We start from the raw sequence: 26,169 nt of genomic DNA, 5'->3' as shown, positions 1-26,169 counted from the left end.
CTGGCAGATGACCCCTATTGATTTTCAGGTCACTAGGTCAAAGGTCAAGCTCACAGTGACTTGAAACAGTAAAATGGTTTCCGGATGATAATCAAGAATGCTTAGGGTTAGGATCAGGAAAGTTCATGGGGACATTGGTCCTGACCGACAGATGACCCCTATTGATTTTCAGGACTCTAGGTCAAAGTTCAAGGTCACAGTGACCTGAAGCAGTAAAAAGGTTTCCAGAAGATAACTCAACAATGCTTAGGCCTAGGATCATGAAACTTCAACTTCTCTCTGTAACTTACTGCTTCCATTATTCATAATTGATAAACATATGTACTCTTTTCACTTTTCTTTATTTAATATCTCAAAAATATCTGGTTGAAGTTTATCACAAATAAACAACAGACTCTCATCAGCAACTCCATGAGTCACGCGAGCAATTCTTCTTTAAATCGCCAATCATGCTCTAACGTATTCACACAATGACAGCTCATTTGGGGGGCATGCGTGTTTTACAAACAGCCCTTGTTTACATAAAAGCCCACATGTTGTTTTTTTTTAGAGGAGCAACAGTTGATGTTTGTGATGTTTGATGAATGGCAACTAGTCTTTCCAACAATAAGTAGGAAGAAGTTGAAACTTTAAGTAGCAAATCTTCAATATGTCGTGCGTGTAAGTCTAAGCAGCCACAAACTGAATAGGAACCACAGCTGCCTGGTAAGTCACTATTATTCACAGAGACCTTGGTGGGATTAAGCATCCACTCATTTGTTTGTCTCTGGTGTGAGTCATTTGACCTCTGGGTCTGCCTGTTGTTCCATTTTTGGAAAATAATGATCAGTGTATAATCCTTCCATGCTTTTTATTTGGTATGTGCTAATTCAAAAATTAATTGGAGCTTCTAACTGTATCAAAATTCGGTTAACTTTAATTTTATTCTTAATTCAATTGATACTGAATCGAGTATGACATTTTAAATGTTTGACAAAATAAGACATAAGTTGATTTCTATTTATGTACTGTTTTTCCCGTATAATAATATTATGTCTAATAAATCTCCCATGTAAGTACAATACAAAAATATTTTTAACCAATATCAATTCAGGGACCTATACAAACATTTGTTTGTATAGGTCCCTGATCAATTATAATGATATAAATTTGATCAAAAAGTTCCGACATAAAAACTGAGATATTTTCCTTAACTGAATGACAAATAAGGAGTTTTTTTAATTTTAAGACCGTTAATCCTTTATGTAGCATTAGGTCTACTAGGGCCTATATCTTTTAACATTCATTTAAAATATTTGTACACTAACATCAATTAAATTTACAATTATATACAATTGATTGAAACGACCTGTTCATTAACCGTAATTCAAACTATAAAACGCTCCTTCACTGAATGATATATAAATATTTTGAAATGACTTCTTATTATTTCTTCAGTTATCAATAAATCAATTTTACATCTTCAACTGAACAATATTGTACTAGCAAAAGTAAATAGAAACACACGCACCTTGCGAACTTTGACCTGTGACGTTGCATCCTGGGAAATGTATAAGGCGTAGTCACGTGACTTCTTTGTGTGCTGTGTACGCCGCGTGTGAGTCAGTGTAAAAATTAAGTGACTCCGAATGCAGTTTTCTCAACACCAGTGCTCAAAACATCAGGATAAATTTTTCAGAAAGCGAAATTAATCTTCGCTGAATGCGTTGGGCTATATTTTGGATATGCTGTTTTAGTATTTTGTGCATAAGAAAGAGATTTCTTACGGCCTAGTCGGGTCGATGCTTACAATGCCTATGGCAATTGTGGGCCAAAGGCACGCAAGGCAAATGATGGCATTTTCGGGACACTCGGCCCCCGTTCCTTCGCAACATGCTATCTTGACCGCCGCCGTGGCAGTCCCTTTCTATCAAGTCGTGCCCCCACAGGATATACAGCCGGATAGACCCATCGGATATGGAGCATTTGGAGTTGTTTGGTAGGTACACCTCCCACTCTTTGTTTAAAAAGTTGGTATGTTTATATGTGTACTATGTGTTTACATCAGAATTATAAGCATGTCATCATGCTTTGATGAGTTCTGAATTAATCTGCTTTCGTTTTAAGAAAACACTTTCGGTTGTGAAAACTGACAATGGATACTATAGTCTTCCTTCATAGCATAGGTTCTGTAATCAGCTGATAAATGTCAAGACATGTTCGGTCACTGAACTTGTTGCTTTTATCTGGAAAAATAACTGGTTATACATTTGAACCGATGTAGCTTTAATAGTGCAAATTTTCTCTTTAGGGCGAACGATCAACGAGTCTTTTGTAAGGTGCTTTGAATTAATTGGCTCACATTTTTGCTTCAACAATAGTTATTAGGTCAAGTTGATAAATTCTTGAAGTGTACATGCTTGTTGATGAAACATTGTTATAATCAACATCTGACAACTATGCACTGGACTCCATATTGGATACATATTCACCAATTTTATTTTTAAGGCTTGGATGTTAGGACTTTTCAGGGGTTCCACTGGCCCAAAAAAAGTTGTCGCCACTTTTTCGCGGCGCGAAACTGTCAGTTATCCCGACCATATTGATTATGACAATCGTCTAAGAAACCTTACAACATCAATGTCATTGACTATATTATTACTTTTAAAAGTATGTAAATACATAAATAATAATAAGTAACTTCATAAGTCTTAATAAGCTTTATTAATACACAAAAACATTGGTTTGCACATGATAAACAATCACATATAACCAAACTTATCTAATAATGTTAACATCAATGGAACAGTATGCTGCATACATTTTTTATTAAAATTTATTTAAACATACAATCACACAAATGTACATCATCTGGAAGGGAAAAAAATTCAAACATCAGTAAATAAAGCCTCTCAATTTAATTGTTTAACAGTTACATTTCAGAAAATAAAACATCTAAATTTAATTGTTTAACAGTTACATTTGGTCATTTGGCTAATATGATGCACACAAACTGAAAGGGAACAAATGATACACATCTGAACGACAAACATCTCAATTTAAATTAACAGTAATTTGTACACGCATTTTCACACATGATTAAAGATTTTGAACACTCAATGATGCCTTCACTGCTGCCTCATTCTTTGAGATTGATGATTTGCTGGCAGCCGCCATATCCTTCCGAATCTGAATCACCTCAGCAGCAGTCTGGTGTTCTGAAAAGAATAAATAAATAATACAATGAGACTTTGTTTTTATTATTTCCATACTGTATAATCAAATTTCAATACAAACAATACAACTGGGAAGCAATGTGAATATGCACTTTAAACTAAACAATTTGCTACCACACACAAACATACCCTTTGTTTTTACATGCTTAGTTAAGGACTCCTTTTTCATAACGTTACAACCAGATGCAAATGCATTTTTGAACTGGCTTTTAACACAGTAGTCACAAAACATTTACTTTGTTTTCGCATCATATGAAATGAAAGGGAATTCTGACTTCCAGCTATCATTGAATTTTCGCTTTGCTACAGAATTATCATGTTTTTGCAATTTTGAAGGATTTTCATTTTTCATTGCTTTCATTTGTTTCAATTTCTAAAGCACGCTTTCGAGGATTAAAGAAGTCATGAAAAGCCATGATTGCTTGTGAATATGTAATCATATATGTGTCTTTATATACGAAAGCCATCAACATAAACTGTGAAAAATATAAACAATCTTTAACTAATGTGTAAATAACAATACACTTACCATGGTATTGATTAAAGAGTAGCTGCCTTATATATCGTTATAATCATTGGTCTTTGTGTCAGTTTGTCCTAAGTGTTACATAATTGAGTGTTCTTTATCATAAAAGAACCGTTAATCCGATAATAACCCCCATAAAACTTGACAAAAGCAGTAAAAACACCGACTGTAACACTTTCACGCTTCCGTGATTTCAGTGCACTCTACACTGTAGGTCGCTTACATCGTAGTAAATCAATATTTACAACTGACAAACGCTGGCCGCTTATGCTCGGTCGCGTGCTTTTCGACTCGCAGTACATTTTCGGATAGGATTTTACCGATTTTTTGAAATTCGCCACTTTAAAAAAATTGGAGCCACTTAAAAAAAATTAGCGCCATTTGGCGCCAATGGCGATCGACAGCGGAACCCCTGCTTTTGGAAGCTAGTGGAAGCGCTATAATTTTTCATGATCATTCTATAATTCTACATGTACTGAGTTGCATGTCTATATAATGAAACAATTATTTAGTTACAGCACATCCTGGTCTATTTTAATATGCACACTTTCTATCCGTGGATCTTGACTTTGTCAGCAACAATTTCATGCGCTTATTAAAACACTGGTTTTACATGGCATACGTGTAAAGTTAATGGTTCAGATGCATACAAATCAAGTATTATCATGCAGCTGTAGAAAAATTGTGTTATTAAGTTCTATAAATTTACATGATGAAATATACTTGTACTGAAATTAAATTGTTAACCATACATGCCAGAAATTTTCAGGTCCAAATAGGGACATTCCATGATTTTTTTTTCGGGACATTTGACCAAAAAGCGGGACACCTAAAACAATCAATCATGCCACCTTTACTGTAGTCATTAATCCGTTTATTACTTACAAAACCTCATTATTTCTGGCAAATATTGACAATAAATGTGTGTAAGAGTTCCATGAACACAGACGTTCCAATGTGTCAACAAACACTCTTTCAGACAATAACGTAGTGACTTCACCATCTATGTACAGAATGCAGACGTTCTCTATTTCCCGGAAGTAAACTACACTATGCGGATGAATCCATAAAATGAAATTGGGGCATGCCTCTATTTGAGTTCGATTTGGGACAGAGACATGCGTAATCGTTCGACGCGATGTGCGCTCATCGAGCACTGTTTTTATGCCCCCTTTCAAAGAAAAGGGGGTATATAGTTTTTGCACTGTCCGTCTGTCAGTCTGTCACACTTCGTGTCTGCTGTCTAATTCAAATAGTTTTCATCTGATCTTTACCAAACTTGGTCAGAAGTTGTATCTAGACAATATATAGGTCAAGTTGGAATATGGGTCATGCCGGGTCAAAAACTAGGTCATGGGGTCACTTAGTGCATTTCAATAACTTCTTTCAAAGCGTTTATTGGGGGCATATGTCATCCTATGGAGACAGCTCTTGTTATTCAACCAATCATCAATTAACGCTAAATCTAGATTGAAGCAACATGTACACATTATTTTCTGAAAATCGATCAAAAACGAAAGTAAATTTATGTGTATCGGCAGGGGTTTTTTTTACTAAGAAAGTGACGCCGATATTCGGCGTCTTCCCCTACCAGAATTTTTCCCCTCAAAATACAATTTCCCCACCAAAAATATCATTTTTCACCAAAATATAATATTTTCCCTCAAAGAAATGTTTATTTTTCCTTGGGCATTCGACAATTATCCAATTTGCACCATGTACAACGATCTCGCTCTCTCTCTCTCTCCAGACGAACACACAAAATCTGGGAATCCCAGTTATTCTAAATATAGCTCTTAAATTACGTCATGTAAACTGGGCAACTAATCGTAATAATCATGTGACTATTTTACTGGATACCGGTCTTGCGCGAGAAGGGTGTTTCGTCAATTAATTACCGGAAACCAGTCGAATTTTCATCCGGGCTATGTGCAAGCAAAGGTATAAACGTGAAAACAGAAAAAAATGTCTCACAATAGACCGTTCCATAATTTAGTAATTACCCAATTATCTCCCCTGAATACTCTCCGCGTCCGCCATTACACTACTGCCAAACAACCGGTAACATATATAAGAGAGCACCGATTATTCAACTGGTGAATTTCTTTCTTTTTGTAAAACTTGTTTGTTTGTCATGCAAATTGTATGAAATAAAGTTTTTCTGCTAGAGGAGATGTTAAGTTAGTGTTATAACAGAAAAATGTTTGAAAAACGTGCATTTTTTAGGTATTTGTCTAGGAAAATAAATACGTTAACACATTTAAAAAAACCATTTAATTAAACTAAATGCAATATTTATCATTTGATTATATGCATCAATCTTAAAATCGCGTAATCCTTTGCATTCCAGTGTTGAATTGCCCGTTTGTTCTGCATGATCCGATAATCTCGTTTTGATCAGATATTATCCAGACTTAACTAACAACATGGCGTCATCCCGGGGTGTCATAAACCACACTGGGTGGCAGATGACAGTCTGGTCATTAAACACAATTGATGATGCCACCATGTCTTCTCTTTCTGGTAGTATTAAGCAGTCATTTGGTTTAATATTTTACCTCCGACATACTTAACAGTTGCGTTCATTAGATATGTTACATATTGTACAAATTAAAAGTTATGCCCAATATAGAATATCAGAAATTGTACACCGTAAAGATACTAGCCCGTTTAATCCCTGGTTTAATTTATGAAAAAAAGTATTTGATAATTATAAAATTTACCTAAAAACTTAACATTGAACGTATTTAGCGGGTATCGGTTAATTAAAACTACGTCATTTCGTATGAAGATTTAATGTTACGGCAATGCACGAACGACATCATAAAACAAGAAATTACATTTGACACGAACGGGGGTAAATATTGTTTAAAAAAAATATTAATATAGATATATGTGTATTAAAATGTTAGATATTTGCCACTCATACTCACTAGTAACGAGTTTTCAATATACATGAATACACAGTTCAAATTGCATCATGTAAAGTTGTGTTTTTCAGTTGTATGTTTATATTCCTCAATAGCGTCATTCTCTGTACAAAACCCATCAAATTAAAATTACATGTTAATACTGTCATGCACTTCGCTTTTAATAGGGCTTTGTAGTACGTTTATTTTCAATGCACCCCTTATACTTTCTATTACTCACGTGTTTATCACACTAACGTACTCATGCCATTCATAATTATATTTTTATAATTAGATGTATTACTATTGTAATTTATTGAAGCTTTTCTGCAAAAAATATTACGGCTTATGCATAGAGCTCTTTGTTGTGTCAAATTGTCGGCCTTTCAGTCTTCAGATAATCTTTAATTTGATGCTTATGCCGCGTTTTTAAAGTTGCAAATAAATGTATTAATAAATTCGTTTGGCGCTTAATAATATATTTTTGAAATATTATTTAGGTGTTTTTTTCGGAGTTTTTTGTGTGGATTAATTGACTAAACATTTGGTGTCGTTATCCATATGTTTTGCGTTACTTCAAAGACCTATAAAATACATTTTTTAGTATTTTTAGCTTTATAGCTGTTAAATGATTCACAGATGAAAGTATAGATATATCACATAGATCACATTCTCTTCATCTTCCGAATAATCACATACAAGATTGTCAAGACCAATATCACTCTCTCATAATAAAAAGCTCGTTTTTTAACGTGACAAAATTCCATAATTAAATATAAATCCAAACCACAATTTTTTATCTTTGATATCAGTTAGAACAAGAAAAATAAAGGAAGGCGTATCAAAAATATCATACTTAATATATTATGTTATGATTTTGGAATGTAGATTTTTACCACATGAGACCAATTACAAACAATTAGCGGTAATTAATTGCGCGAGAATCTTTAATAAGTATTAATTAAAATATAAATTGCTTGATGTTGCGGCTATTAAAACAACACAACAATACATGCGTGAATTGTTTGTGAAACGTTAAAAGTAACAAGTCTAAGACATAGTATGAGCGACTGAACCGGCAAATTTTCGCCGATGATTACCACTTGATTACAGATAAAAAAAAACAAATACACGAAAGCATTTTAAACATTTTATTTGTAACAATCAATTTAAACTTCAAACAATCATTTAAACAACAAAAATGTGATAATCGCCTCACATTAATTCATTAAGTAATTTATTTATCCGACAACGGTTAAGCGGGTATTCTCTACGTTTTTGGCTTTTGGAATCGCAGTCTCGCACCAGTTAGCAGCAGTGTAATGGCGGACAGTCACGTGACTGACAATATGGCGGCGGTCAATTTATCGATTATGGAACGGTCTATTGGCGTTCTTACACAAACAAAATAAAACATTCGGACTCGGAAGATACTGAACGCGTCGATGCATTTTTTAAGAAAGAAGCATCGAAAACCGTTATAACCCAGCAGGATTCTGAGGTAATCAACATCGAACATTGTGAAAGTGAAAGGAGACAATCGGCAGCTGCCACTCCTTTCCCTTCCAATACTGTAGCAAATCAAGATCGTCAACCCATTCATCATGAAATTGAAATCACAAAATTGACATCGTCCCCCGGCCCCAGTACAGAAATGTAGTTGAAAACATTTCCCATTATTAGATCTACACCTGCAACTTTATTAAGGACTTTGACTTTAATACGTGCTAAATGTGTTTAAGAACAAAAAGGACAGAGACAAGCCTCTTTTGATGAGTTATAGACATTGAAATGAACAGTTTTTATTTTTTCCCCTAATATGTCTCTTTCGCACTCTTTTTTCCCCTTTCACCCAGCGTCCAGCGTCTTCCCCTTTCTCTAAAAAAAAACCCTGATCGGTTAGCGCTCAATTTTTATGCCCCCAGTAGGGTGCATATAGCAGTTGAACTGTCCGTCCGCACAAAAATTTAACGTTGGCCATAACTTTTGCAATATTGAAGATAGCAACTTGATATTTGGCATGCATGTATATCTCATGAAGCTGCACATTTTGAGTGGTGGAAGTTCAAGGTCAAGGTCATCCTTCAAGGTCAAAGGTCAAAAAAATATTTTAAATTCAAAGCGGCGTTCTTATGAAGCTGCACATTTTGAGTGGTGGAAGGTCAAGGTCATCCTTCAAGGTAAAAAAAAAAATAAAATTCAAAGCCGCGTTCTCACGAAGCTGCACATTTTGAGTGGTGGAAGTTCAAGGTCAAGGTCATCCTTCAAGGTCAAAGGTCAAAAAAAATATTTTTATTTCAAAGCGGTGCAATAGGGGACATTGTGTTTCTGACGAACATATCTCTTGTTTTGATATACAAAACTGGTGTTTTGACAGGTTTTTAAGCCTCAGGTGGTATAATACACAGAGTACTAGGGCTGTAACAATACATTCGAATTACTCGAATACGGCTGTGGACTAATCGTATTCATTATTTGCCACCTCCCGAACCGAATTTTTGACGAATACAAACAACATGGTTTCGAGTTTGAAAGTTTAATCATCTTAGCTTACCTTACAAATGAACGTTCATACAATAAACCCCTATATTTAAATGTTCTCCTTATTCCGGCGTTTTTCATCATGTTTTCCCCACCCACTATGTTACACAGTGAGACTATCAACAAAAATGGCGGACATCGGTTGAATTGAAAAATCGATGGTTGTTTTTTTAGGTAAATACGTGTGATTCGATGCTCAAACATACATACAAAGGATTAGGCTGCTATTCCATCTGTCCGTTTCCCCATCCGCATATCCTAATCAGCAAAAAAATAGAACCAGTTTCAATGCACTGTGCTTATTCCATTCATCCGTATCCGCATTTCCGCATCTGCAAAAGTGGCTCAAGTGAGCATTCTAATGCGGATGCGGACGAGATATGAGCGGCATTTAGCACGATGAGGGGAAAGATGTCATCTAAAAAATCAACTGAAAAACTTATCGAATTGGTGAAAAATTACCCGGAACTATACAATCATCGCAGTTCTTCATATCGTGACTCAGATTTTACCTCAAATGTTTGTTAAAGTATAGCAAAGGCGCTAGAAGAAGATGTTTCAGGTATTTACCATTTGTATTCTTTTACAGACAAAATGATGATTTGTACCTTATATCTACTTAAATTCACCCTTGTCCTTCATAATAATTATCTCAATAATAATTTTCAGTTTTATCCATATAATGAAAAGTAAATCAACGAGTTTTTTTTATACAACAACAACAACAATTGCCGCGGGGATCAATCTTCGTCGAATTTCATTAATTTTTTTCGTGGTCGACCTCATAAGTCGATACTGTATTTTTAATCAAATTTTTGAGGTAAAAAATCTCGACTTATGACGGGTTTTTACCGTACTTTGACAAAACAACACTTACCTGAATACCATAATGGATTCCACCCAAACAATACCACACGCTCCTACCCAGAATCCCCCCCCAACCTCCCCCCTCCCCCGAATTTTTTTTTTCAAACATCATTTAATAAATAACAACACCCCACATTATACCCCCCTCTCACCCCTACCCCCCCCCCCCATTTTTGTTCTAATAAATTACCCCACCCCACATTATACCCCCTCTTACCCCCCCCGCCCCATTTTTTTTTTTCCTTTTTTTCCTTTTTGGAAGATCGTCTAATAAATGACCACACCCCACATTAAAAATATTATTTTTTCCTTTTTTTATTTTTGAAAGATCGTCTAATAAATTATTGAATATGAACAATTTACGTTATACTGTCAAGCGCTCGAATAGTGGAGCGCGCTGACAGTTCTTGTATAATGTGCTTGTCAATACCTTAAGGGCAAACACTAACAATAAAATTTTAACTTGGTTATTTTCTCTAAACAAGTTCAATCATGCATCCTTTCCATTCTTCCTATTAAGGAGAAATTAAATTTTATTTATCTGCATTTTTTTATGATTTCAGAATTACATAATTTTTAGCTCGGCTGTTTTCGGAGAAAACCCGAGGTATTGTCATAGCCAGCTCGTCGTGTCCGCCGTCCATGTCAAGGTTTGTTAAGGTTTTGAACATTGGCTCTAAAATGAAAGTGCTTCAACCTACAACTTTGAAACTTCATATGTAGATGCACCTTGATGAGTTCTACACGCCACACCCATTTTGGGGTCACTAGGTCAAAGGTCAAGGTCACTGTGACCTCTAAAAAAAATAATCTGTCAAGCTTTCATTTATTCAAAACTGCACCCGCAGCCGAGCGTGGCACCCGTTATGCGGTGCTCTTGTTTATATTTTTTTCTCCAATAAAAATTAGGCTACAATACCAAACAAATGATAAAATAATTGATTTTATAACTCTTACATAAATTCATTGAAATATATTGTAAATGATCATAAATACATGCAATAGGCGAAAATCATTGCAGCGTCGAGATTTATGCAATTTATATCTATATTTAGCTTTCGCTAAACATTATAAGCATATGGAAGATAAATACATAGATTTAGCAAAAACGTGGCGTTGCAACTCAGTTTCCGTCTGTAACAGATGTATTTGCATTTGTTCTAACCTTCTCTCTGCTAAATTCGCCTGTATCTGCAATTTTGTTTGTTTAGGTTTGAATTAACGTGTCTAATCAGGTTTTTTTTATCTGATTTTGAGGAAAGGGCCTGGCCTTTTTTGAGGGGAAAAAAATCGTGCGAAACACCGGATTTTGTGAAAAAAATAGCGCGAAACGGCGGATTTTGGGGAATATAAGGAAAGTCTTAAATAATATATTTAACATATTTTACTGTTTTTTTTAAACAAATTCAAGGCAACAGATAATTTAATTATTCAATATGTTTCTATTTTCTATACTGGATCAGGTTAACTTATATATTTAAAGGTTAAAAAAAATGGGAGTGGGGGGAAGAATATGAAATCTAGGGGAAAATTAACCTGCTGAGGGGAGAAAAAATCCGAGAGGAAAGGGCCGTTTTTCGGCGGGTCTGAGACTCTCAAAGAAGGAAACAAACCCCTGCTAATCATGAATATTAATTAGGTTGTTTTCGTACTTTACCGTTCAAATTTAATAGGTAAACATTTCTGTATCCTATTTGGTATACACTGTAGGAAAGTAGAAACTACACATTAATCTCAAAATATAAATTTAAATCCTGATACACATTACTTATACACCTTAAATGTGTAGAATACAATTAGTTTTACATGTATTCTACTTAGTGAATGATGGTATGATTAAACTTAACTGTGCAGCTGTTTTTCTTTGGTCAGTGCACAGGAAATGCTTAATCTATGTGTAATTTAAAAGTATTTATATAAAATAATTTTCCTTATTACACTTAACCCTTTCCCACTTAGAAGCTGAGTGAATATGGCTAGGTGCAAACATCATAAAACCAGAACAGCCTGCGAGTAACTTGCAGTCCGTTCAGGTTGTATACTGTTTGCTGCTCATCAGTACCTAAGACTTGAAAATGAAGCCTTTGAAACTTGAATTTAGTAAGAAAGGAATTTAATTAAATGCAACTATCCAAGGGACTACACATGCATCCAAATATGTATCTAATTGGTAAAGGGTTTATATAGAAAATGTTTCTATGTCTGGGCTGGCAATTCTTAAATGACAGGGCTTTCCTTAGACCTCAAATCTCAAGAGTCAAGGACTCTTGGGACCATATTTTCAAGAGTCAAAATCAAACTTCTAAGAGTCCTAATAATAACGCAGGAGAGTCAATGATTTTTTGCAATTTAAGCAAATTACTGAGATATAATATATAAAAAGCAACAAATTAAAAGATATGTTAACATTTATTTCTTACATTGTACTGTCACTACAACACTATGCATTTTAACACAATATCTCGATGATTAATAAATACAAAACATGTATTCTAATACAACATTTACTTCATGTATACAGCAGAGTAATATGTCATATGTTCTAAACAACATCTCAAAGAGTAATATGTCATATCTTGTCTTACACAACATCTCAGAGAGCAATATGTCATATGTCCTACAAAACATCTCAAAGATTACATACAAAATATGTATTCTAATACAACATTTACTTCATGTATACAGCAAAACAATATGTCATATGTCCTACAAACTAACAATCATTTGAGCAAATAAATAAATCATTCATGCATTTAAAGAGTGATCTCAAATGGGTGCCCTAGTAAAGAAAAGGTAACAACACACACAACTAGCATAAAACCAGCAAACTATCACTTTCTTCTCTTGCACATGTCCTGAAACCTGCGCAACACATTCTAGGATGGAATAACAGATTCTGGGATCCAATAACTTTGTTTGACCGTTTCGCATGGCTATTAAATTAAGAATGAAATACAAAATGTTAAAAAAAAAACATTTCCGCTGGCTATCACAAAAAAAACATACGGGTGGCACCTTAAAACAACAGCCTATATAAATCGGTATAAAAGGAAATTATTTCTACTCACCGATAAAGGTGCCTCCGTTTTTAATCCCATCAAAAATTCCGACACCCTTTAATTATTTCATGTGCCATCTTCACTGAAGACGTGCGACAAACACGCCGTTTTCTATGCCTTCTCAAACGGTCAATTATTACGCCTACATGTATTTTGTAATCAATTAGCACATGTAAAAATTGTCACTTTGCCACAAGGTCAGTTATATCGGATATAGTTATTTTTAGCAACTTTGATGCAAAGCGTGTAATTTGACGTTGTAGACAGTTCATATGACAGCATAACTTTTGCGCGCCTTTGAATTGAGCAAACATGAAGTAAAACAGTGATGGGTGCATTCAGCTTTGGAAATTTTGATTACAAAGATTGTATGCAATAAGAATCTTTTGGTTTTGATATAAAGGTACTTTTGTTGTTCTGTGATACTTGGGATTGTAATTTGTTGATTTTCAAGAATTTAGAAATTTATATGTAAATCTGAAAGTGCTTTTTAACCATCTTTGTTAAGCAGCACTGGCCCCCTTATTTGTAAAAAATTACAAACTGTTCTAAATTGTGAAAAAATGAATGGCACACTGTTCAAAATTATGAAAATGTAAGTCACAAACCTCTTAAGTGTAAACATTTGAGTTGCCAACTTCTCAAATTTGAGAACAAAATACCATTTTCTTCGAAGGTAAAAAAACTGTCCGATCAACAAAAACCAGTACATAAAAACCTTCTAAGGGTGCCATGCATATCAGGTTTCTTCTTGGGGTTATTGCAACTTTAATATTTGTCAGAATCAATGACTTCTTATTTAAAAAAATTTACATTTCGTTGATTGTGTATTGCCAAATTGATAAAAATGTTGGTCCTGAGGTGATGCATTTTATGAATTTTACCTACATGCATCATGGAAAAGTATTAAAATTTACTTTACATGTTAAGATTTTATTCAAGGCAAGTGTGGGTTAAAAACAAGTTCATCAGGTCAAGTCTTTTAACAATTGGAATACCATAATATTTGACAAGCACTCTAGCCATCACAGCCCATTTATTTTGAATAATCAAAAGCAAAATCTGTGAATGCTTTTTTATGCCCCCGAAGGAGGGCATTTAGTGATCAGACTGTCCATCCGTCTGTCCGTCACACTTAGTGTTAGGTTTCGAAAAATGCTCTATGTCGCTTCAGATAGCAATTTCATATTTGGCATGCATGTGTATATGGACAAGGCCTTTCCATACGCACACAAATGTTGACCCCTGTGGCCTGTGACCTTGACCTTGAACTTAGGGTCCGCGTTTAGGTTTCAAAATCTTCGTTTAGGTTTCGAAAAAAGCTCATAACTTCTATGTTCCTTGAGCTATAACCTTCATATTTAGTATGCATGTGTAAATGGACAAGGCCTTTCCATATGCACACAAAATTTGACCCCTTGACCTTTAGCAGTGCTTTCCACAGGATTTTTGTCAGGCGCCCCGGGGCTGATAGGGGTGGTTCAGGAGGGGTGTCCCCTCCCAACGTTGATTTTTTTTTTTAATTTAACGTGTCAATTCACGTTCTGTGGTGCGTTATAACTCAAAGAAAAACAGCGTCAAAAGACGTCATTTGGTGCGCTATGACTTTTCAAGAAAACACCCCAGTCATTTAAAAATATATATAATTTTTTATATTGCTTAATTGTTTTAAAACTTTCCCGCACAAATAGTAAAATCCCGACTCGATCTATTCCCCAATACATCCGTTTCAACCGACTCTATTACTGTATACTTACTACTTTTCAAGTTTCTATTTATTACCCGATAATCCCGTTTTTATAAATCACTTTCTGGTAACTATTTTGTTACGATAAAAGCTCTCAATCTTCCTTTAACACAAACCTTGCCATTTTTCTATAGTATCAAATAAATTTTAAGTGTCTATTTATAGATTTGATGAAATATTGCCTCTGAACATGCGTCAATCCCCTGACGTGTTGTGTGCTTGTTAAAACGCTCAATACACGCACGCGATGTCAATATGCAAATGACGCGACGTTGTACATGCTGCATAATTTTCACGCTCTTTTTAATTGAGAAAAAGATTCGACACAAAATAAATTTGCACTGCTAATTTGAAGCAAGAATATTTTAACGTTGCGGTAACATTTACATTCGGAAGTGTGTTTTGGATTAAAAACGCGTTAACATCGATTTGTGTTTCGAATTACAAATTTAATTATTCCCATTTGAGATTTCAACAAATATTAACAGTTGCGTTATGCATTCAACCATAATTTGTTTAAACATTTTACGAGTCGAATAAATGTTTTGACGTAATTATGCATGAAATTCACGTTGTCTACGAGGATTACGGCCGGTTGCCATCATCAGTCTTTTAAGTATCGATTATCAGACGAAACATTTACATTGTTAAAGCGCATTACGTGTCGAATAAATGTCAGAAAAACGAGGTGAATCAGTTCTATAAATGGACATGATGAAATATACATGTACTGGAATTAAATTGTTATCGCATAATTGTAACCGGGAGTGATTTGCACAACTTACTCGCTATAAGTAATAAATTGTTTACCACTTGCAATTAATTTCTCGTATTAATTATGAGTCATAGGTAACACTTGTTTACAGTAAAAGGTGTGATGATGATGCCCGAAACTGACTTTACTGTACTGTACTGTACTAGTTACCGGTTTTAATTTACATAAATGTTAGAACTTCTTGCTTATCAAGCTGCGATAAACTCTTACTTTAAGCCCGACGTCAATAAAAAATAATAGTCGATAGTTAACCACGCCCTCATAAGCACTCGCGTAACCGATTGGACGATGAACATCACAGTTTGACGACTGGAAAGTTACCTGATACATCCTTGTCAGCATTTAAATGACTGTGTAATGTGGCTAGAATAATCGATACGCGCGTCATGCTATTCTCTTATCAGTGGATTATCCATTACCCCATGTGGTGTTTATGGCGATTACTTGTGAAAGTAGGTACTGAGTGCTCTTTTAAAACAGGGAATATTGATACACTGATAGAGAAACCTTGATTTTTTTTACAATCTCCACTTTCTTTTACTTAAAAATACACTGATCGGAAACTTTCAAGCGCCCCGGGGACTCTCAGGGATTTCAATAGACGCAGAATCCTGCGTTTTGACGCGAGCAAATTAAAAATGACTCATTTTTGACGCAACCCTTTTTTCTGCTGTGCGTCATTTTGATGCGTCGAAAATTTGACCCGTGCGTCAGTCAGTTAACATCTCGAGTTCCATGGTAATAAATCCCGCTGTGCTTCTAATTGAAATTAATTTTTCAGTATTTGAAACTCGGTCTGTAATCGAGGGAATACCCCGGGCGTTGTTTATCTTATCTCATCTCTTCCAATACACATGTCACCGTCTAAATAGTGCGTGCCCACTAACTGGGTAATTAGCAGCAGTGATTACATGATAATTGATTGACCATCCGATAATTGCAGGTTTTTTGCAGACTTTTCAGAAGGCACGGTTAAAGAAAGTCGGCAAAATTAATTAAAGTAAAAACCATATTGATCAAAGGTCTATTAATTACGTAGATCCAATAGTAGATCTAAGTCCAGCGAGTTTTGTCAGTTGTTAATCCACCGATAATTACGAGTAACACCCATCTTATATAAACTGGAATCACAGTTCATTTTTTATACTAACAAGTAATAATACTACACATAAACATTGAGAAAACACATTTTCTCGATAAGATAAAAATTATCCGAGTAGAATTAAATTGCTGCGTCATGACCTTCGACATTGTAAATGGCGGACTTAACATTCAACCCGGGTTCAATTCAAAGCTGGCGATTCAAATTGCAAGTAATGGCGATTCAATAATGGAGAAAGCATTAACTGGATTTAACAAACATTTGAGAAGGTTTGTTAAACCCGATAACAACAAGAAAAATTTGGATTATTAAAGTAAAACTACTACAGGTAAGGCATTCCAAAGTGTTTATATTTCGGACATGTATATAGTATTCGGATAAACAGTAATAGATATACTAGATGTTCCATGCATTTAGATTGTGTTTTGTTAGAAAAGCTATCATAGGGATGATGATTATATAATGACGATAAATATGTGATGAAAAGGTGCCTCCGGTACATATCTTAAATTATTTAAATGTGTTAAAAGACTTAAATGTGTTATAACTATAAGGAAGTATATTTAATGTACCAATTCATTCAAATATGTTGTGTTATGTATCATGGTATTGTTATTTAATAAAGCAGTGTAGCTTTTTAGCTCACCTGAGCGATAGCTCGGGGTGAGCTATTGTGATCACTCAGCGTCCGGCGTCCGTCCGTCTGTCTGTAAACAATTTGTAAACATCTTCTTCTACTAAACCATTGAGCCAATTTCAACTAAATTTCATGTGGAGCATCCCTAGGTCATGGGACAAAAGAATTGTTAAAAAAAATTTGATCACATAACCAAGATGGCCGCCATGACCATATATGGTAAAAACCTTAAAAAATCTTCTTGTCAGAAACCGCTCATCAGATTTTCAAAAAAATTCACAGGGATGACCTTTAGGGGCTTCCCTGAAAAAGTTGTTCAAAGAAATTTGATTCGTAAAAAAACATGGCCGCAGGAGCTCGTTGAACTTTGCATGTTTATTCGTTTTTGCCTATTTTGTGAAAACTTTCAAAAATCTTCCACATTTTTTGTCCGATCCTTTCCAAATTTGCACAGTGTCTTTATATCAATGAGGACACGAACCCTACAAAAATATGAGCATTATTGGTCCATGAAGTACAGAATTACCTCCCCTTGAATTGAGAAAATGGTGTTCATGCAATAAAGTCCAAATTTTTCATCCAATTCTTTCCAAACTTGTAAGGATTTAGCATGGTTCAAACAAGGGAAACAACTACGGTTTATGCATGTTCTTTTTATTACAGATTTGCCTCCCTTTAATTCATTCAAAATCTCATTTTACAGCAGAGATTCCAAATCTGACCTGTAAATGAGCCCCATATTTACTGCCAGTGCTAGGTTACCTTTTCCCATTTGATCATTCTTAAGTATTGGTCTTGTAATGCTGCTACTGCTTCTGCTACTGCTACTGCTACTACTACTACTACTACTACTACTACTACTACTACTACTACTACTACTACTACTTCTACTACTACTACTACTACTACTACTACTACTACTACTACTACTACTACTTCTACTACTAGTACTACTACTACTACCACCACCACCACCACCACCACCACCACCACTACAGCAGAGATTCCAAATCTGACCTGTAAATGAGCCCCATATTTACTGCCAGTGCTAGGTTACCTTTTCCCATTTGATCATTCTTAAGTATTGGTCTTGTAATGCTGCTACTGCTTCTGTTACTGCTACTGCTACTACTACTACTACTACTACTACTACTACTACTTCTACTACTACTACTACTACTACTACTACTACTACTACTTCTACTACTACTACTACTACTACTTCTACTACTACTACTACTACTACTACTACTACTACTACTACTACTACTACTACAACTACTACTACTACTACTACTACTACTACTACTACTACTACTACTACTACTACACCACCACCACCACCACCACCATTCAAAGTGACAAAAAACGTATTCACACAATGGCTGCTACTACAACTTATAGCCCATATAGGGGGGCATGCATGTTTTACAAACAGCCCTTGTTTCTATGGGATTTTAACCACAACTGTTCATGTTTATCTCCGACACATATTTTTAGGTCACCTGTCATGAAGTGACACGGTGAGCTTATGTGATCGTGTGATGTCCGGCGTCCGTTGTGCGTGCCTGCGTGTGTCCGTGCGTCCGTCCGTCAACAATTTGTTTGTGTAGACAGTAGAGGTCACAGTTTGCATCCAATCTTGATGAAATTTGGTCAAAATGTTTATCTTGATGAAATCTGGTTTGGGATTGTATTTGGGTCATCTGGGGTCAAAAACAAGGTCACTAGGTCAAATAATAGAACAACCTTCTGTAGACAATAGAGGTCACAGTTTTCATCCAATCTTTATGAAATTTGGTCAGAATGTTTATCTTGATGAAATCTGGGTTGGGATTTTATTTGGGTCATCTGGGGTCAAAAACTAGGTCACTAGGTCAAATAATAGAAAAACCTTGTGTAGACATTAGAGATCACAGTTTTCATCCAACCTTTATGAAATTTGGTCAGAATTCGTGATGTAATCTGGGTGGGATTGTATTTGGGTCATCTGGGGTAAAAATCTAGGTCAAATAAATAGAAAAACCTTGTGTTGACAATAGAGGTCACAGTTTTCATCCAATATTTATGAACTGTGGTCAGAATGTTTATCTTAATGAAATCTGGATTGGGATTGTATTTGGGTCATCTAGAGTCAGGAACTAGGTCACTAGGTCAAATGATAGAAAAACATTGTGTAGACAATAGAGGTCATAGTTTTCATCTGATCTTAATGAGTCAGGTGAGCGATTCAGGGCCATCATGGCCCTCTTGTTAAGATATTGTGTTACTCTAAGAGCATATTTTTATCTAAAAAAATGAATAATACAGACAAAAACACAATTAACGCGCTTCAAAATTGACCCCACCATTTTTCATATTTGACTCCTCAAAATTTCAGTCCAGGGGTCATTGACTCCTGGTTTTTAAAATCTATTGAAATCCCTGACTCTGATTTCGAAATTCAAGCGCCCTGGCGAGCGATCGTTAAATGGCCTGTGGAAAGCCCTGGCGTTTAGGTTTCGAAATCTGCGTTAAGGTTTCGAAAAATGCTCATAACTTCTATGTCCCTTGAGATATAACATTCATATTTTGTATTCATGTGTATATGGACAAGGCCTTTCCATATGCACACAAATTTTGACCCCTGTGACCTTGACCTTAGGGTCCGCATTTAGGTTTCGAAATCTGCGTTTATGTTTAGAAAAAAGCTCATAACTTCTATGAAGCGTTTATAGGGGGCATAAGTCATCCTATGGTGATAGCTCTTGGTGATGCTATTTAGAATTTATTGCTCTCTGTTTAAACTTGAAAGTGCAAGTGGGACAGACTGGTCGTATTTCTAAGTAACTAAATTTATTAATAACACCCCAATCTCAAAACAGGCATTGACTTTGGTTATTGTATATTTCAGGTCAGTCACAGACCCAAGGGATGGTAAACGTGTTGCTCTGAAGAAAATGCCAAGCGTCTTCCAGAACATGGTCTCGTGTAAGCGCGTGTACAGGGAACTGAGAATGCTCTGCCAATTTAAACATGACAATGTGAGTGGATGCAAGTTTTGCCAATTATTGCGTTTAAAAGTTTAAAGCTATACATTATTTTGTTTCAGGTCTGAGGAAAATTCCGTTCATTAACCCTTTCCCTCTCAGAAAAGTGAACATGGCTATGTGCAACCAGCATAAAACCAGAACAGCCTGCAAGTCACTTGCATTCGTTCAGGTTTTATGCTGTTTACTGCTCATTAGTATCTTAGGGTTTGAAGTAAAGCCTAAAAACTAGAATCTAGTAAGAAAGGTCTTTAATTAAATTAAACTTTCTAACGAACTACAAATTCATCAATATACTTAGTGGGGAAGGGTTAAATAATTTTTATGCCCCCAAAGGAGGGCATATAGTGATCGCACTGTCATCTGTCACACTTTGCGTTTAGGTTTCGAAAAATGCTCATAACCTCTATGTCGCTTCAGATGTAACCTTCATATTTGGTATGCATGTGTATATGTACAAGGCACACCATACACACACACATTTTGACCCCTTTGAACTTGACCTTGAACTTAGGGTCCGCATTTAGGTTTCGAAATCTGCATTTAGGTTTCGAAAAATGCTCATAACTTCTATCAAAGCGTTTTTCGGGGGCATTATGTCATCCTATGGAGACAGCTTTTGTTTCAGTTATTTTGGGGTTGGGACGATTATTTATTTATTTTTACTGGTTATGAACAATTTTCACTCTCAAAAGAAAGCCTTTTTTGCAAGTATAAATCACTCTTCAGACAATTTCATTAGGTAATGAAGATCAGACGCTTCATATTCAAATGAAAGTAGGCCTTTTTTTCCAGATTTCATAGCTGTTATTGGGTCATATTGTCAATGGCAAAAATGTATTTTCACCCAAATCCAGTTCACAAATTCCCATTTTATTATTTGACTTATCAATAACTATTAATAGAGATGGAATGAGTGAACACAGAGAATTTTGAAGTTGTAATGATCATTTTACTGATATGTTTAATTGTTCATGTTTAGCATATAATGTGGCATGTAAGTTTTATCATCAAAAGTTCAAATGTTATCTTGGTAACACTTTTCTTTTCCCAACCTGGAGTAAATTTACCCAAAAACTCCAAATTTCATGGGTGTAGGTCATAATCATATTCCCAAAATGATTGGAAAAAAAGCTCTGAAATGGGTTTGTTCTGCTTTGTACAGATCATATAGGTAAGTTTTTTTTCTGCCCGGTGACTACAGTTAGAAGTCAACTAATATTGTAACATTGCTACCGGGTACTAGAAAGAAGATTACCATGAGGTGAGGTCACTTTGTATCAGTATGACTTATCAGACCAAACTGGGCTTAATCATGGTGCATTGTTGCCAATAAACATAACAGTAAATACATGCAGGTAGTAGAATGAACATCTGTACCAATGTTTCCATATCTGATCTGTATATTTATACTTCTTGTTTACATGTTGCCTGGTGATAATTTTCGTGAATCGACAAGTGCTATCATTGATTGCCTTGTCCTTAAAATATTTTTTGGATTAAACATCTGTTAACCATGTTATATGATTCATGTTGAAGTGCATTGTTCCAAGACTATAATGCTATTTTAAACCTAGGGTTGTTCATTTCATTTAACTAATAAAGTACATATGTTATTTTGTTCTTAAAAAAAAGACACTGCAGAATATTCTTGGTTCTTTTTTTATTGATTTTTTTTTGTAAACAAATTGCTTGTAGAAAAATTAGGTATGCAGTCTGTCTGGCTTTCAAGCCAATATTTGGATCAGAGATAAACTGAGGGCATGAATCTGTGGACTTGTTTAAACACAATATGTAGATACCATAATCACTTCTACCTCTGGTATGCAGGCCAGTCAGAATGGGCCTGAGTCAGCAATTTCAAAAGCTTGTGCTTGATTTAAATAAGTTTATAGCATTGTTATTTCTTCAAACTTGGTTCTGCATTTTGAAAGTAGGCATGTTCAGGCTTAGAAGCACTTTGTCCATGGCTTCACACACTTTTTTTAAATTTTAATGTAATTAGTAATTAAATCTAAGTATGAATTTCCTTGCAAATTTTATGCCACAAATATTTGCATCTGTTGTTTGGCTGAATAAAGCCCCTATACATTGGAGCAAGACAGCCCTGTAAAAAAAGAAATATGTTCCCAGTAAGATTAATATTTTTTAAGTTAAACAACATTTATCTAAATTTAATTTGTTTGTGTCTAAAAAAAATGGCAAAAAGTCCCCCATTTTGTCCAACCTCTTGATACTTTGTCAGAAAACTGAACTCCTCTTTAACTTTGAGGTGGAATTCACTGAAACGTTCACAGTTGAATGACCTTTCTGTGGAGATGATTTAAAGACAGCAATTTTAGCTGTGTAGAACTTTGGAAAATTGATATCCTTTGTCAGTTTTTCCACTGAAGAATATAAAGTCCACTCTATGTGTTGCTTTCAACTGTTTAACTACAGGGAGGATCTCCCTCAAACTTTCACTGGTGAAAAACTTATAAATTAATGTGTGGACAGTCATAAGGGGATGAAATTTGACCGAGACAAGATAGTGGATTTGTATGTGTAAAAACATGATGTGTTGTGGCAGCATCAGTGTCTGTGACACATTTCTAGTTATTCAATTTTCAATATAATCAGAGGGGACCACAGAGATCAGAATAAACGATAAATATCATGCAACCTGGTATATGTCAAAACATTCAGCTTGCAATTATGAATTAAATTTTATAATGTAAAAAAACCTGAAGTCTACATCTTAAAATATGTAGGCTAAGCAAAAATGAAATGAAAAAATCTACAACTTTGCGTTTTGAAAATTGGATTTGGTGCAAATAGACCATACTGACAAAATAAAAAAGCTTTTTTTCTTTATATTAAGAAGTTAAGTGGCAGCAATTCTAAAGAACATATGAACAGATCAATTGGTTGTGGCTTTAAGGGGCTAGTGTCTAGTTGCCTCTGCTACATTGAAGTCTCTGTTCCTGCATGTTTGCAGTGAATATCCATAATTGAAAACAAATAATTTGTAAAAGCTATTTGTTTGTGATCAATTTCTATCAATTCGTAATTTAAATATCATTGTTTCTATTTTTCATTTCAGGTATTATCAGCTCTTGACATTTTGCAGCCACCACACATCGACTTCTTCCAAGAAGTGTATCCTTTCAATCAATATGAGCATAGGGTTATATTTACATCATGAATGAAAGCATAATGCAAATAATGTAAGTTAGTAGTTGGTAGGATATTGCAATACTACTGAAGATGGAAAAAGTGTTGTATTGCAGATTTTTAAGCTCAGCTTAGTACAAGATGCTCATGGTGAGCTGTTGTGATTGCCTTTCCCATGAAAAATGCTCATGGTGAGCTGTTGTGATTGCCCTTCCCATGAACTATGCTCATGGTGAGCTGTTGTGATTGCCCTTCCCATGAACTATGCTCATGGTGAGCTGTTGTGATTGCCTTTCCCATGAAATACGCTCATGGTGAGCTGTTGTGATTGCCTTTCCCATGAAAAATGCTCATGGAGAGCTTTTGTGATTGCCCTTTCCATGAACTATGCTCATTGTTAGCTGTTGTGATTGCCTTTCCCATGAAATATGCTCATGGTGAGCTGTTGTGATTGCCCTCCCATGAACTATGCTCATGGTGAGCTCTTGTGATTGCCTTTCCCATGAACTATGCTCATGGTGAGCTGTTGTGATTGCCCTTCCCATGAACTATGCTCATGGTGATCTATTGTGATTGCCCTTCCCATGAACTAATCTCGTGGTGATCTGTATGGTGATCTGTTATTATTGCCCTTCCATAGAACTGTGTCATTGTATGTGTGTGTCCTTGTATGTGTGTGTCTGTCCCAAAATGTTAACTTTTTCAATATTGAAGATAGCAACTTGATATTTAGCATGCATGTGTATCTCATGGAGCTTCACATTTTGAGTGGTGAAAGGTCAAGGTCATCCTTCAAGGTCAAAGGTCAAATATATGGCTTCAAAGCGGTAGGGGGCATTGTGTTTCGCGAACACAGCGCTTGTTTGTCCTTTTTTTTCATTTGTCAAGGATCTGTTCAAGACAGAAAAGTCTGATGCATCTTTATTGGCTCTTAGTTTGTAGATTAAGATGCACTAATACTTGATGTTTACATCAAATTTTAGTGATGATGAACACAAACTGGAGTTACGCTGAACATATGATTGAATATAAAATGGAAACAGTATAATTATAACACAATGTTATAATTTTACCAATTGGACATATTTTCACACAAGAGGTCAGCCTGTCCTTTTTTCAGGCCTTTCTTCCTCCTTGCAATTTTTCTAGTCTGGCTAAATACCCTATATTTGATGTTCAAGGTTTTAAGATATATTTGGCTACAATATTATAATGATCAAAAGACACTCCCTTTGGTTTTATCTACAACATTTTGTCTGTGATGTATTAAAATGTTTGTTGTCATGTATAACAACCAACTGTGTTCTGATGCAGATATAAATTACTTTTTTTTGACAAACTGTTTTGAAAATTGGTACTGTAATATTTAATTTATTTATATACATGTTTATATAGCAACAACACATTTCAAGTATCTACAGACATAGATTTAGATATCAAAAATGTTGGTTCTCATGTACCCACAAACAGTTTACTATATTTTAAGATAGTGATTGCCTTATCCAGTAACACATGAAGGAGATATGATGCTGGGTTAATCTGATAAAATTCTTGGAATGTGAAGATATTTCTTTTAATAATTCATCCTATGCAAGCCAAAAGGGCCTATCGGTCTTCTTTGTATATATATGTGAGAACTGTTTTTGCTTTCCCTGAATCATCATGCGATAAAACCAAATTCTGTACCAAACTGTACCTGTGAAGTGCTTGAACAAAATTATTTTATTTATACATGTATGTTGATGATAAACATTATTATATTATCAAATGATATTTTAAATTTCCAATTAGTTCAAAGCTCCTTGTGCTTAATGATAGCTGTATTAAATGTTTTTAAAAATTAATAAATGTGTGGTTATTAAATATGTACATTAGAAAGCAAACTGATGTACATTAGAAAGCAAACTGTTAAGTAACATGAAAGACATGACCAAACAAATATGATGCTACTGTAAATGAAGACAAAATGTTGTCTAACATGGTGTGAAATTTAATCATAAGTTGCTGTACATAAAAATACAATAAATACTTTGCTTCAATCAACAATCATGTCTGCGGTTTATTGTAACTATTCATACCCTATCATGGTGTATGTGAACAAAGCTAGTCTGTTATCAAGTCAATGAAGCAGAAACTTGAATTTCCTTTCCCATACCATAGATAATAATGAGATAAAGGCTTGTTATACTGGGTTTCTTTGTTTGTACTAGACATGCAGATGTTGAGACATCATGCTACCTAGATATGATTCAGTATTTAACACTGCTGAACTCTGTTGCCAAAAACAGGCTAGGAATGCACCACTGCACCCTCTCAAGTTATTCCCCCTTTTACTGCCTCTAGGGTCATCATGTTTTCAGCATAATGTAGTACCCCCTTGTTGCAGAAAGCACAAAAATCAGATTACAAACAAGGTAAGAACTGAGCCAGAGTCTCTCATTCATGTCTGTTCAGGATTCAGGGAAAACCTGGTATTCTGGTAGTACGCACAGGGCATTCTGCTGAATCATGGAATCAAACAGAGAATGCTGCCTATGAATTCTGTGGTTATTTGTTAGCACAAAATATGTGTATGTTATGCTATAGAGATCAGATTCATTATTGTGATA

The 26,169-nt window shown here is 35.1% G+C and overlaps 1 protein-coding gene across 1 annotated transcript in view; it reads left to right on the top strand.

The window, feature by feature from the left end:
* Positions 1-1,553: 1,553 nt before the first annotated feature.
* Positions 1,554-26,169, top strand: part of LOC127870046 (serine/threonine-protein kinase NLK-like) — a 62,366-nt gene continuing 37,750 nt past the window's right edge. The window contains exons 1-3 of the mRNA XM_052412709.1: positions 1,554-1,978; positions 20,272-20,401; positions 23,490-23,545. Of these exons, the coding sequence (XP_052268669.1) occupies positions 1,782-1,978; positions 20,272-20,401; positions 23,490-23,545 (383 nt within the window). The 5' untranslated portion in view covers positions 1,554-1,781. The remainder of the gene's footprint in view (positions 1,979-20,271; positions 20,402-23,489; positions 23,546-26,169) is intronic.

This window comes from Dreissena polymorpha, chromosome 1 (genome assembly GCF_020536995.1).
Source record: "Dreissena polymorpha isolate Duluth1 chromosome 1, UMN_Dpol_1.0, whole genome shotgun sequence".
NCBI lineage: Eukaryota > Metazoa > Mollusca > Bivalvia > Myida > Dreissenidae > Dreissena > Dreissena polymorpha.
Note: the sequence above shows the minus strand (reverse complement) of the source record. Positions and strands in the feature narration are given on the sequence as shown.